Source organism: Tetrao urogallus (genome assembly GCF_951394365.1).
Source record: "Tetrao urogallus genome assembly, chromosome: 7".
Lineage (NCBI taxonomy): Eukaryota > Metazoa > Chordata > Aves > Galliformes > Phasianidae > Tetrao > Tetrao urogallus.
In genome coordinates, this window is record NC_136820.1 from 51,311,993 (window position 1) to 51,323,737 (window position 11,745).

General features: G+C 65.3%; 2 protein-coding genes across 2 annotated transcripts; one reads left to right on the top strand and one right to left on the bottom strand.

Annotated features, from left to right (window-relative positions):
• Nucleotides 1-579: 579 nt before the first annotated feature.
• On the top strand, nt 580-4,029 carry AOC1 (amine oxidase copper containing 1; the record flags this gene model as incomplete). Its single annotated transcript, XM_079538176.1, has 5 exons — nt 580-863; nt 1,505-3,075; nt 3,168-3,456; nt 3,537-3,669; nt 3,754-4,029. 5 exons carry the CDS (start codon nt 580-582, stop codon nt 4,027-4,029), a joined length of 2,553 nt encoding a protein of 850 aa, XP_079394302.1.
• A 1,039-nt stretch (nt 4,030-5,068) lies between these two features.
• KCNH2 (potassium voltage-gated channel subfamily H member 2) lies at nt 5,069-11,347 on the bottom strand (the record flags this gene model as incomplete). Its single annotated transcript, XM_079538177.1, has 10 exons — nt 5,069-5,233; nt 5,994-6,168; nt 6,302-6,488; nt 7,062-7,340; nt 7,414-7,513; nt 7,707-7,900; nt 7,979-8,231; nt 8,305-8,504; nt 9,163-9,550; nt 10,802-11,347. 10 exons carry the CDS (start codon nt 11,345-11,347, stop codon nt 5,069-5,071), a joined length of 2,487 nt encoding a protein of 828 aa, XP_079394303.1.
• Nucleotides 11,348-11,745: the final 398 nt, after the last annotated feature.

Consider the following 11,745-nt stretch of genomic DNA (forward strand, 5'->3'; position numbering starts at 1 on the left):
TTTGTACCCACGGGCACATCAGGACCAGTGGAGTCTGGGGACATGGAGCTCATTGGGGTCTGTGCCCATAGGGATGAGGGGCTCATTGGAGACGTGTGCAGTGCATGGGACCCCTGGAACAGGGCTGCTGGGTGGGGGTCTCCCTTCCTGACCCCCAGGATTGAGCCTGTCTGAGCTGCAGCCCCACAACCTCATCTCCACTGTGTGCCACTAAAGGGAGGGCTGGTCCCACGGGTGGGGGACCTGAGCCCCTTGGGACATCCTGGTCCCACTGGGGTGGGGATCCTGGTCCCACAGAGGGGATCTGGACTCCAAGAAGGGGATGGAGCTGCAAAGCGACAGGGATCTCAGCCTCATGGGTCTGTGTGTGAGGGGGCCCTAGTACTCTGGGGGTCTCCATCCCCAAGGTAGGGGTCCATACCAGGGCCCCCTGTGCTCTCTGCAGCGTCGTGAGGGAATAAAATGGAGGCGTGATTTCTGGGGCTGGGTGCATCCAATGTGCACCCTTTGATTTTGGGGGCATGGGGAGGGGATGAGGGAGTCAGGGCAGCACCACTAGCACCTCCCCACCCCCTCCCCATGCAGCATGACCAGGACAAAGCCACGGGCACGAGTGGGACCGTCCCGTGCCTGTCCCCACTGTTATCTCTCCTGAACCTGGAGTTTGATCACGGAAAGGCCATAAAGAGTGCAGCTCCTGGCGGGGAGGGGCGGGTGGGTGTTGTGCCCCTCCCCATTGGCACCGCTGCTGCTGAACCCTGCAACCCCGCTCCGGCCTTGACCCGGGGGGGTGGAGGAGCCCGGGGGGGGGGCGGCGAGAGCGGGACGGGGCTGGGAACGGGGCAGAGCGGTACCCACACGAGGTGAGTGAGGGGAGCTCAGAGGGGCTGTCTTTGGGTGCCGGGGGGGTGAGCGGTGGGTTGGGGGGCTCAGCTTGCGGGGCTGCCCCATGTCAATATTGCAACCTTCTGTCTGCATGTTTTGGAGCAATGAGGAGCCCCACAGGATAGCCCCTGTCCCACAGAGCTGCAGGCTTGACGCCCTTTTCTTGGGCACCCCCCCTGGGCAGTTGTGCACGTTGTGACCCCCCCCCCCCCAGCCCCGCTGCTGCTGCTGCTGCTTTCGGCTGCCCCATCCCCACGGATATCACTGCTCTGTGCAAACCACTGCTGTGTGCTGGGCACGTCACTGCTCAGGCACTGCTCTGTGAGCACAAGCACCAGACCCCTGGAACCCTCTCACCCTGCATTCTGCAGGAGCACGGGGACCCTCATGCAGCAGGCTGAGGGGTGGCACAGCTGTGGGCACAACACCGGCCCTGCTGGTGGGACCTTTACCACGCAGAGCACAGTGTAGGACCAGCTTTGGGCCGGGGGAGAGGAATCCCAGCTCTGCGGGATGGTGCTGGGTGGGGGTCCCAGAGGAGGTAGAGCACCACGGGGCCAGGCGGTGCGTGATGCGGGGTTGGCACTGGCACCGTGCTCCCATCGCACCCCACACCCAGGCTGTGTCCTCAGATGCCCGGGATGATGCATCTGCTCCGCCTCACCTGGGCGCTGGCCACGCTGTGCCTGGTGGTGGCCAACGCCGCCCGCACAGCCGTACCGCCGGACAAAGCCTCCATCTTTGCCGACCTGACGCCGGCGGAGCTGCATGCGGTGCGGGATTTCCTGCGGGGCCGCCCGGAGTTGGGGCTGTCGGCACAAAGCGGGGACACGCTGGCTCAGAACACGCTGTTCCTGGTGGAGCTGCTGCCCCCCACCAAGCGGGCGGCTCTATGGCACCTGGATGGCGGCGGCCCCGCGCCCCGGCGCCAGGCGCGAGCCGTCATCTTTTTCGGGGCGCAGGCGGAGCCCAACGTCACCGAGTTTGCCATCGGGCCCCTTCCACGGCCCCGCTCCTACCGCCCGCTGCGCCTCAAGGGCGGCCACACCGTGCCCTTCGCCGCGCGGCCCATGACGATGCGGGAGTACGAGCTGCTGCACCGCGCGCTGGTGGCGGCCACCGAGCCGCTGTACCGCCTGCTGCGAGAGACCTCCGGCTTCTGGTACCACAACTGCACCCAGCGCTGCCTCACCTTCTCCGACATCGCGCCCCGCGGGCTGGCGCCCGGTGAGCGCCGCACGTGGTTCATCCTGCAGCGCTTCGTCGAGGGGTATTTCCTGCACCCCGTGGGGCTGGAGCTGCTGCTGGATCACCGCGACCCCGACCCGCGCCGCTGGGCGGTGCAGAGCGTCTGGTACAACGGGCAGTACTTCTCCAGCCCGCAGGAGCTGGCTGAGCGCTACGAGCGCGGCACGGTGGTGGTGGCGCAACTGCCCGACCCCGCGGCCCCGCACCTCTTCTCCACGTACATCCCGCGTGGCCGTTTCACCACCGGCACCACCGGTGAGGTGCACGGGGCCAAAGTGTGCGAGCCGCAGGGCCGGCGCTACCGCCTGCGTGGCAACCGGCTGGAGTACGGCGGCTGGAGCCTGGCCTTCCGCCTGCGCTCCTCCGCCGGCCTGCAGCTCTTCGACGTGCGCTTCAACGGCGAGCGCGTGGCCTACGAGGTGAGCGTGCAGGAGGCCATCGCCTTCTACGGCGGTGACACGCCGGCCGCCATGCAGACCAAGTATCTGGACGCCGGCTGGGGCATGGGCTCCGTTACCTACGAGCTGGCGCCCGGCGTCGACTGCCCCGAGGTGTCCACCTTCCTGGACGCCCACCACCTGTACGACAGCGAGGGGCCGCGGCGCTTCCGCCGTGCGCTCTGCGTCTTCGAGCTGCCCACCGGCGTCCCGCTGCGGCGGCACTTCGACAGCGACTTCCATGGGGGGTTCCAATTCTACGCAGGGCTGGAAGGGCACGCGCTGGTGCTGCGCACCACCTCCACCGTCTACAACTATGACTACATCTGGGATGTGCTGCTGTACCCCAACGGCGTGCTGGAGGCCAAGGTGCACGCCACCGGCTACATCCACGCCACCTTCTACACGCCGCGGGGCCGCCGCTACGGCAGCCGTGTGCACAGCCACGTGCTGGGCAACATTCACACGCACCTGGTGCACTACAAGGTGGATCTGGATGTCGCAGGTGTGGCTGCGGGCGCTGGGAACGGGGCTGCTGCGCGGCGCTGGGGGACCCCCGGTGCTGCTGTCGGCAGCTGACGGCCTCTCCGCTCGCAGGCACCGGCAACAGCTTCGAGACGATGGACATCAGCTTCGAGAACATCTCCAACCCGTGGAGCCCCGGCGCGCGCGTGGTGCAGCCCTGGTTGCGCCGGCAGCCGCGCCGCACGGAGCGCCAGGCCGCCCTGCCGCTGGGCGCCCCGCTGCCCCGCTATCTGCTCTTCTCCAACCCGCGCCAGCGCAACCGCTGGGGCCACGCGCGCAGCTATCGCATCCAGCACCGCTCGCACGCCGGGCGCGTGCTGCCCCGCGGCTGGAAGGAGGAGAAGGGCGTCGCGTGGGGCAGGTGGGGCCGGGGGGCCGGGGGGCGCAGAGCCCCATGCGCTGCCCCAGGGCTGACGCTGTCCCCGACCCCCCACTCTGAAGGTACCACCTGGCCGTGACGCGGCACCGCGAGAGCGAGGCGTCCAGCAGCAGCCTCTACAACCAGAACAACCCCTGGGAGCCCGCTGTCAGCTTCGAGAGCTTCATCCGCAACGATGAGAGCATCGAGGACCAGGTGATGAGGGGAGAGGGCTGCAGGGGGGGCCGCCGGGGTCCCGGCGCCACGTGCTGCGCTGATGGCCGCTGCCTCTCTGTGCAGGATCTGGTGGCCTGGGTGACGGTGGGATTCCTGCACATCCCTCACGCGGAGGACATCCCCAACACGGCCACCCCCGGGAACAGCGTCGGCTTCTTCCTGCGCCCCTTCAACTTCTTTGACGAAGACCCGTCGATGGCGTCGCGCGGTGCCGTCATCGTGCGCCCGCAGGACCCCGACTTCACGCGCCTGGAGGTGCAGCGTTGGACCCCTGACAGCGCCGGGCCCTGCGTGGCGCCAGAGCCCTTCTCCTACAATGGCACCTACTGGCCCGTGTGAGCACCGCGGGGGGCTCAGGTAGTGCCTCCCGTGTCGCCCTCTGATCTGTGGGGCTGCGTGCACGGGGCCCCCGATGCTGCAATATTTCATGGTGCCGACATCGGCAGTCATCCTATGGCTTCTGTGTCCTTACAGGGCCACGTGCGCCCACGTATCCCCCCCACGGCGCTCTGCTCCCCCAGCCCGGGGGTCCCCAGCTGTGCCCCCCCAGCTCTGAGCGCACCGCACACACACTGCAGTCCTCGGTCCGCTTTATTGGGGTGCGGGACGGGGGCTCCTACCGCAGAAGGCGACATGCAGGGCGGTGTAAAAAGGCTGGGGGTGGGGGCACACAGAGACCTACGGGACGACGGCACGAACACGGCACGCGCGTTGGGGGGCTGCAGGGGGACCCTGCCCGCGCCCCCCAGCCCTCCCCGCCACATTGTGCGTGCGGCGGCACAGCGGGACCTCCCCCAACCCCTGTGCCGTGGGGAGGGAGCGCGGGGAGGGGAGACGCCGGAGCCACGCGCTGCCCCACGGCGGCCCCACGGCAGACAGACAAGGACATGCGCCCACCCCACGCCCGGAGAAGGCGCGCGTTTGCACCTTGCACACCAGGAGCACACCGGGACACTCGCAGCGTCGCCGCAGCGGCAAGCACACGGACACGCGGCCCCACGTGTGCACAAAGCAGACGGGGCAGAGGGCCGCAGCGCGCAGACGGACGCGGACGCACAGGGCGCACATAAAGACACGTGTGCATCAGACACATCTGTGCACGAGGACAGGCGTGCGCACACGGAAATGCATACACGCACACTGCCCCGCTCCCCCGTCCCCTCGCTGCAGCACTATGGGGAGGAGAAGAAGGAGGAGGAGGAGGAGGAGGAGGAGGAAGGGCGAGAGCAGCCCACACCCGCTGCCACCGGCCCGGCCCGGGGTTAGGCCAGCTAACGTGGGCGCAATGTCCGTGGGGACGGCAGCCGTGACCCCGGCGTCCTGGGGACGGGGTCCCGCGTCCGTGGATGGGGGTCCCGACTCCGTCCCGCGCTGCCCCCTAACTGCCGGGATCGGAGCAGTGTCTGTGCAGCGGCTGCGCGGGAGGCAGCGGGCCGGGCAGCGAGCGGCGGCGTGGGGACGGCTCCAGCAGCAGCACCACGTCGGGGGGCGGCGGGGGACCCCCAGCGCCGCGCAGCTCTGGGGGCACTGGGAAGCTGGGAACCTGAGGGAGAGAGCAGAGTGAGGGGATGCGGGGCACCGGGATGGGGTGTGCGGTGGGACCCCCAGGTACGGGTTCTGTGGGGCATGGGAGAGAGCAGTGGGGCTGGAAAACGGGGCATGAGAGAGGGGCTGCCCCAAACCTGGGGGGTTCAGCAATGGTCCCTGCTCACCATGAGGCTGCGGGATAGGGCATAGCAGAAGGGGCACCCCAAACCTGGGGGGCTCAGGAGTCACTCAAGCTCACTGTGGGGAAGGTTAGGGTTAGGGAATAGGACATGGGACAGGGGCTGCCCCAAACCTGGGGGGCTTAGCAGTGGCCCCCCTGCTTTCCATACAGTTGGAAGATGGGGTTCAGTCCAATATGGACTACTCAGCTGTGTCCCCAACTTGCTGTGGGGCTGGAAAATGGGACAGGAGAGAGAAACTGCCCCAAATTTGGGGGGCCAGGTGTCACCCCAGCTCACCATGGGGAAAGAAGAAAGGGAAACGGGGCCTAGGAGAAGGGCTGCCCCAAATCTGAGGGGTAGAGCACTGGCCCCAGCTCACCATGGGGCATAGGAGCAGGGCTGCCTTACACCTGGGGGGCACAGGAGTGACTCCAGCAGAGTGTGGGGCCGAAAGATGGGACACAAGAGAGGGGCTACCCCAAATCTTGGGGTCTCTGCAATGGTGCTGGCTCGCCACAGAGCCGGAAAATGGGGCGCAGGGAAAGGGGCTGCTCCCAAACCTGTGGGATTGCCCCACATTTTGGGGGTGCTCACCTGAGAGAGCGGCTGGATGGGGGTGATGGGGAGGATGGGCTGCAGCGGGCACGGGGGGGGACCAGGAGGCTGATGAGGGGATGACACCGTGCTGTAGGCAGGGGGCACGAGAGCAGCCTGGCGCTGCAGCAGCTGCATGATGGAGCTGATGTCCGCCGCCATCCGCGTCTCCAACCTGCAGGCAGACAGTGATGGGGCATGCAGGGGGCTCCCTGCTAAAGGGCACTGCTTATGGGGTGGTGAGACCCCCGGCAGACCCCCCGATCGCCCCCTGGGTCTGCCGGGGGTCTCACCACCCCCTGAGGTACCTATTGAGCTGCTTCTGGAGGAGGTCGAGGCGCATCTCCACCTCGGAGCGCTGCCGGCGAGTCATGGAGGGCATTGGGATCCCAAGGGCTGCGTGTGCAGGGATGGTGCAGCGGGGCAGTTCCTGGTATTGCCTCCCCCGGCTCTCCCCCCAGAAGCTGAAGATGTTGGAGACCCCCGAGAAGGCTCCTGGGGGAGAGGGGGGCGGGTGGGGAAGGATCGGTGTGGTGTAGGGGGTGTCGAGGGAGGGAGGGATGGGGTGGGGGAGGAACGGGGATGCAGGAGCACGGGATGTGGGGATGCAGAAAGGAGGAGCTGCAGGGATGCAGGAGATGCATGGGGGGGGTGGACATGCAGAAGGAATGGGGATGCAGGACTACGAGATGTGGGGAGGCAGAAAGGAGGAGGTAGGGGGATGCAGGAGCTGCATGGGGGATCGGGGATGTAGAAGGAATTGGGGGTGTAGGACCATGGCAGGGGGGTGTGGGTGAGGAGAAGGAACGCAGGAACATGGGAATGCAGAAGTATGGAGGGGAGATGCAGGAGCGTGGGGATGCAGAACCAGCGGGGAAGTAGAATCACGATGAGGGATGCAGGAGCAGGAATGGGAGAGCATGGGGAACGGTGCTGCAGGAGAGGCAAGGATGCTGGAGCGTGTGGGAGAAATGAGGGTGCAGGGCAGGAGATGGGGCTTTGGGAGATGCTTTGCCCACACAGAGCAGGAAGCAGAGAAGTGAGAAGCCCCCCACGTCCCGTCCCCACCTGAGAGGGGGTTGCACGTATCACTGCCCTCGCGCTCCTCAGTGTCGGTGGCTGTGGGGGCTTCACCTCCGGGCCGGGGGCTGCGGAAGGGCGAGAGAGCGGCGGCCCCCGGGGCGGGTGCTGGGTGCTCATCCTCATCGCTGGATGGGGAGCTGGAGGGCGAGCTGCAGTGGCACGGCTCCCACTCTGCTGGCCCCCGCGGGGCTCCCGGTGCCTGGCAGCCCCTGCTCAGCCTCAGCGCCTTCTGCCCACCACGTGGCTCCCCGGCGGCCTCCGCATCTGAGGGGGGGACACACAGAGGGGTCACGCACCCCTCGGGGCCCCCACCCCCTTCCACCCCTCGACCCCTCACCTTTCTCTGTGCGGCGACGGAAGGAGAGCTTGCGTTTGCGCAGGCGGTTGAAGCCGCTGTCCAGTTCATCGCTGCCCGGGGAACCGGGGATCATGTTGGTCTGCGGGAGGGAATGGTGAGGGGGTGGTGCCACGGACCCCCACGGCTGTGGGTTGTGGGCTATGGCACAGCGGCGGGAGCACGCAGCACCACCTGGCAGCGCCACGTCCCCATCAGCGCCGCGGTGCCGCGTCCCAGCCACGTCCCCGTGGTGCCCCCTCCCACCTCCACCCCTCAGCTGCCCCCTCCCTCACGTCGCGCAGGTTGAAGGTGATCTCCAGGCTGGACCAGAAATGGTCGGAGAACTCGGGGTACATGTCCAGCACCTCCAGCAGGTCCTCACGGTGGATCTTGTGCAGGTCGCAGTAGGTGAGCGCACGCACGTCGGCATTGGACTTCCCCGGCCGCGCGTACAGGTTCAGCGGCTCCCCAAAAATGTCGTTCTTCCCTTGGGGAAGGATTGGGGCGCGGGGTCAGCCCACGGCGGGGACACGTGGCTTCATCACCACCCCGGCCCGGGGCTCACCCAGGATGGCCACCACCACATCCCCACGCAGGATCTCGATGGAGCCACGCGAGATGAAGTAGAGCGCAGTCAGCACATCGCCGGCGTGCACCAGCGTGTCCCCGGGCGGAGCGTGCGTCGTCTTGAACTTCATGGCCAGGGCACGCAGGCAGCCCTTGGTGGCTCCCTTGAAGGGTTTGCAGTTCTGCAGCAGGCTGCGGTTCAGGTGCAGGCAGATGTCGGCCTGCAGGCACTCGGGGAAGCCCTTCAGCACCTGCGGGGACGGGGACGCGGCGTCACGGCGCGGCTCGGCTGGCAGCGGGCGCAGCGGGGCCGGCGGCGCTTACCGCGTTCATGTCGATGCCGTTGGTGTAGGACCAGGCGTGCTGGAAATACTCCTCCAGGCGCTGGCGCAGCGGGTTGGGGATCTGGTGGAAGCGGATGAACTCGCGGACACGCAGCATCTGCGTGTGGTAGCGCGCCGTGCCCGAGTACAGCCGCTGGATGATGGCCGACACGTTCCCAAAGATGCTGGCGTACATCAGGGCTGTGCGGGGTGAGGAGCAGTGAGGGCACGGGGTGGTGGACGGGGCTGCCCCACAGACCCCACACCGCAGGGTTCTCCACACGTTGAGTTGGGAATGGCGTTGGGTGGGGGGCAGCACTCATGTGCACGCTCACAGCTATGCTCAGACAGACAGACAGACGCAGGATCCGCAGCACAGTCGCACACGCACACACAGAATCACAGAATCACAGAATCACACAATTGTAGGGGTTGGAAGGGACCTCCAGAGATCATCGAGTCCAACCCCCCTGCCAAAGCAGTTTCCCTACAGCAGGTCGCACAGGTCGGCATCCAGGCAGGTCTTGAACATCTCCAGAGAAGGAGACTCCACCACCTCCCTGGGCAGCCTGTTCCAGTGCTCCGTCACCCTCATCATAGAATCATAGAATGCCTCGGGTTGGAAGGAATCTTAAGGATCGTGACAGCTCCAACCCCCTCATCGCAGGCAGGGACAGCAACCTCCGCATCTCACAGCAGCCCAGGCTGCCCAGGGCCCCATCCAACCTGGCCTCCAACACCTCCAGGGATGGACGGGGCATCACAGCCTCTCTGGGCAGCTGTTCCAGCCCCTCACCGCTCCCATAGGAAAGAAACATGCGCGTGTTCCGCCCCCTGTGCATCCCCCCCCTGCACTCACAGCCGATGAGCATGACACAGATGGAGAAGATCTTCTCCGAGTTGGTGTTGGGCGAGACATTGCCGAAGCCGACGCTGGTCAGGCTGCTGAAGGTGAAGTAGAGCGCCGTGACGTACTTGTCCTTGATGGTGGGGCCGTACAGGGGGTTGCTGTCGTTCAGAGGCTTGCCGATTTGGTCGCCCAGCGAGTGCAGCCAGCCGATGCGCTGCCCCTCCACGTTGCCGATGGCGTACCAGATGCAGGCCAGCCAGTGCGCGATCAGCGCGAAGGTGCACATCAGCAGGAAGAGCACGGCCGCCCCGTACTCAGAGTACCGGTCCAATTTGCGGGCCACCCGCACCAGGCGGAGCAGCCGCGCCGTCTTCAGCAGCCCGATCAGTGTGGTGGTCTGTGGGGCGGCACCGAGTGCTGCGGGACCCCCACGGGAGGCCAGAGCCCTAGATCCCAGCTGCTCTCCATGCACGGAGAATCTGGGCTGTCTGTGTGCCCCCAGTCCAAACCAAGTGAACCCTGACCCCCTCCCAAATCCAACCCAACCCCATCTTAACCCAGCTCAACACCCTCCCCAACTCAACTCATCCCAACCCATCCCCAACTCAACTCTGTCCCCGATTCTACTCAACCCAACTCAAACCCATCCCCAACTCTGTCCCCAGCTCAAACCTTTCCCCAACTCAACCCCATCCCCAGCTCAACTCAACACAATCCCACCCCAAACTCAACCCCATCCAATCTTGCCTCCAACCCAACACAACCCCAACCCTACCCCACCCCAAACTCAGCCCCATCCAATCTTGCCTCCAACCCAACACAACCCCAACCCAACCCCATCCCAAACTCAGCCCCATCCAATCTTGCCTCCAACCCAACACAACCCCAACCCAACCCCATCCCAAACTCAGCCCAACCCAACCCCGTCTCCAAATCAACAAAAGTCATCTCAACCCAGCCTTGTCCTCAACTCAACTCAGCCCAGTCCCATCCCCACCTCAACTCAATCCAGCCCTGTCCCCTGTTCAACCCCATTCCAAACTCACTCCACCTAATCCCATTCCCAACTCAGCCCAATCCAACCCTGTTCCATCCCCAACCCAACTCCATCTCCAGCTCATCTCAATCCAACCCAACTCTATTCCCAAATCAAACCCATCCCAGCTCAACTCAACTCAATCCCATCACCAACCCAACCCAACCCAATCCAACCCAATCCCCAACAAAACCCAGCCCCATCCCCAGCTCGACTCAATCCAACACATCTCCACCCCCAACTCAACTCAACTCCATCACCAATCCAACCCAACCCAACCCTGCCCCTAACTCAACTCAATCCAATCCAACTCTACCCCCAACTCAAACCCATTCCCAGCTCAACTCAACTCAACCTTATCACCGATTCAACCAACCCAACCCAATCCAACACCATCCCCAAACCAGTCCAACCCAACCCTGTCCCCAGCTCAACCCAACGCCAACCCCAATCCAACCCCATTCCCTACTCAGCTCAACCTCATCACCAACTCAACCCAACCCCACAGCAGTCCAACCCAACCCTGCCCCCAACTCAACCCTACGCCATCCCCCTTCCAGCTCTGCCCCCACCCCATCCCCATCCCCACCGAACGCATCCCCATCCCCACACCTCCTCAGAGCCGGAGCCAAAGATGAGCAGATCGAAGGGGATGGCAGCCACCATGTCGATAAGGAACCAGCCCTTGAAGTAGTGGATGGCGATCTTGGCGGGGTGGCTCACCACCTCCTCGTTGGAGTTGACGTAGGTGGTGCGGAAGTTGATGAGGATGTCGATGATGAACATGATGTCCACGATGAGGTCCACCACGTTGAGGGGGCTGCAGGAGTAGCCACAGTTGTGCCGCTGGGCCTCCTCCTGGTCGTTGAGCAGGAAGGCGGCCGAGTAGGGCGTGAAGATGGCGGTGTAGATGACCAGCAGCAGGATGAGCCAGTCCCACACCGCCTTGAAGGGGCTGTAGTGCAGGATGGTCCATTTGTGGATGCGCGGCGCCTGCAGCTTGTACTCGGGGAGGACGTCGGCACCCAGGGACAGCACCTGGCCGGGTGGCAGTGGCTCAGCGCCCGTCCCGTGAGGCAGAACCCCAACCCGCAGGCTGTCCTGGTTGGGGCCCCCTCCCCAGTGCGGTGGGATGCGGTGGGATGTAATGGGATGCATTGGGATGCAACGGGATGCAGCTGGATGCAATGGGATGCAGTGGGATGCAGTGGGATGCAGCTGGATGCAATGGGATGCAGTGGGATGCAGTGGGATGCAGCTGGTTGTAATGGGATGCAATGGGATGCATGCTGAGAGCAGTAGCCGGCAGTGGGGCGCAGAGAGGTGCAGTGGGGTGCGATTGCATGGCTGGTGTGCAGGGAGGCTCAGTGGAGAGCAGTGAGGTGCAGCTGGGTGCGGAAAGATGCAATGGGTGCAATGGAGTGCATTGGGGTACAGGGGGATGGAGGGGAGCCCTCACCTCGGTACGTCCCTGTCTGCTGAAAGTCCCCCCTACCCCCCTTTCCCCAGCACCACCCCCGGTGCTGCCGGTCGGGCTCCATGGAAATGAGGGGGGG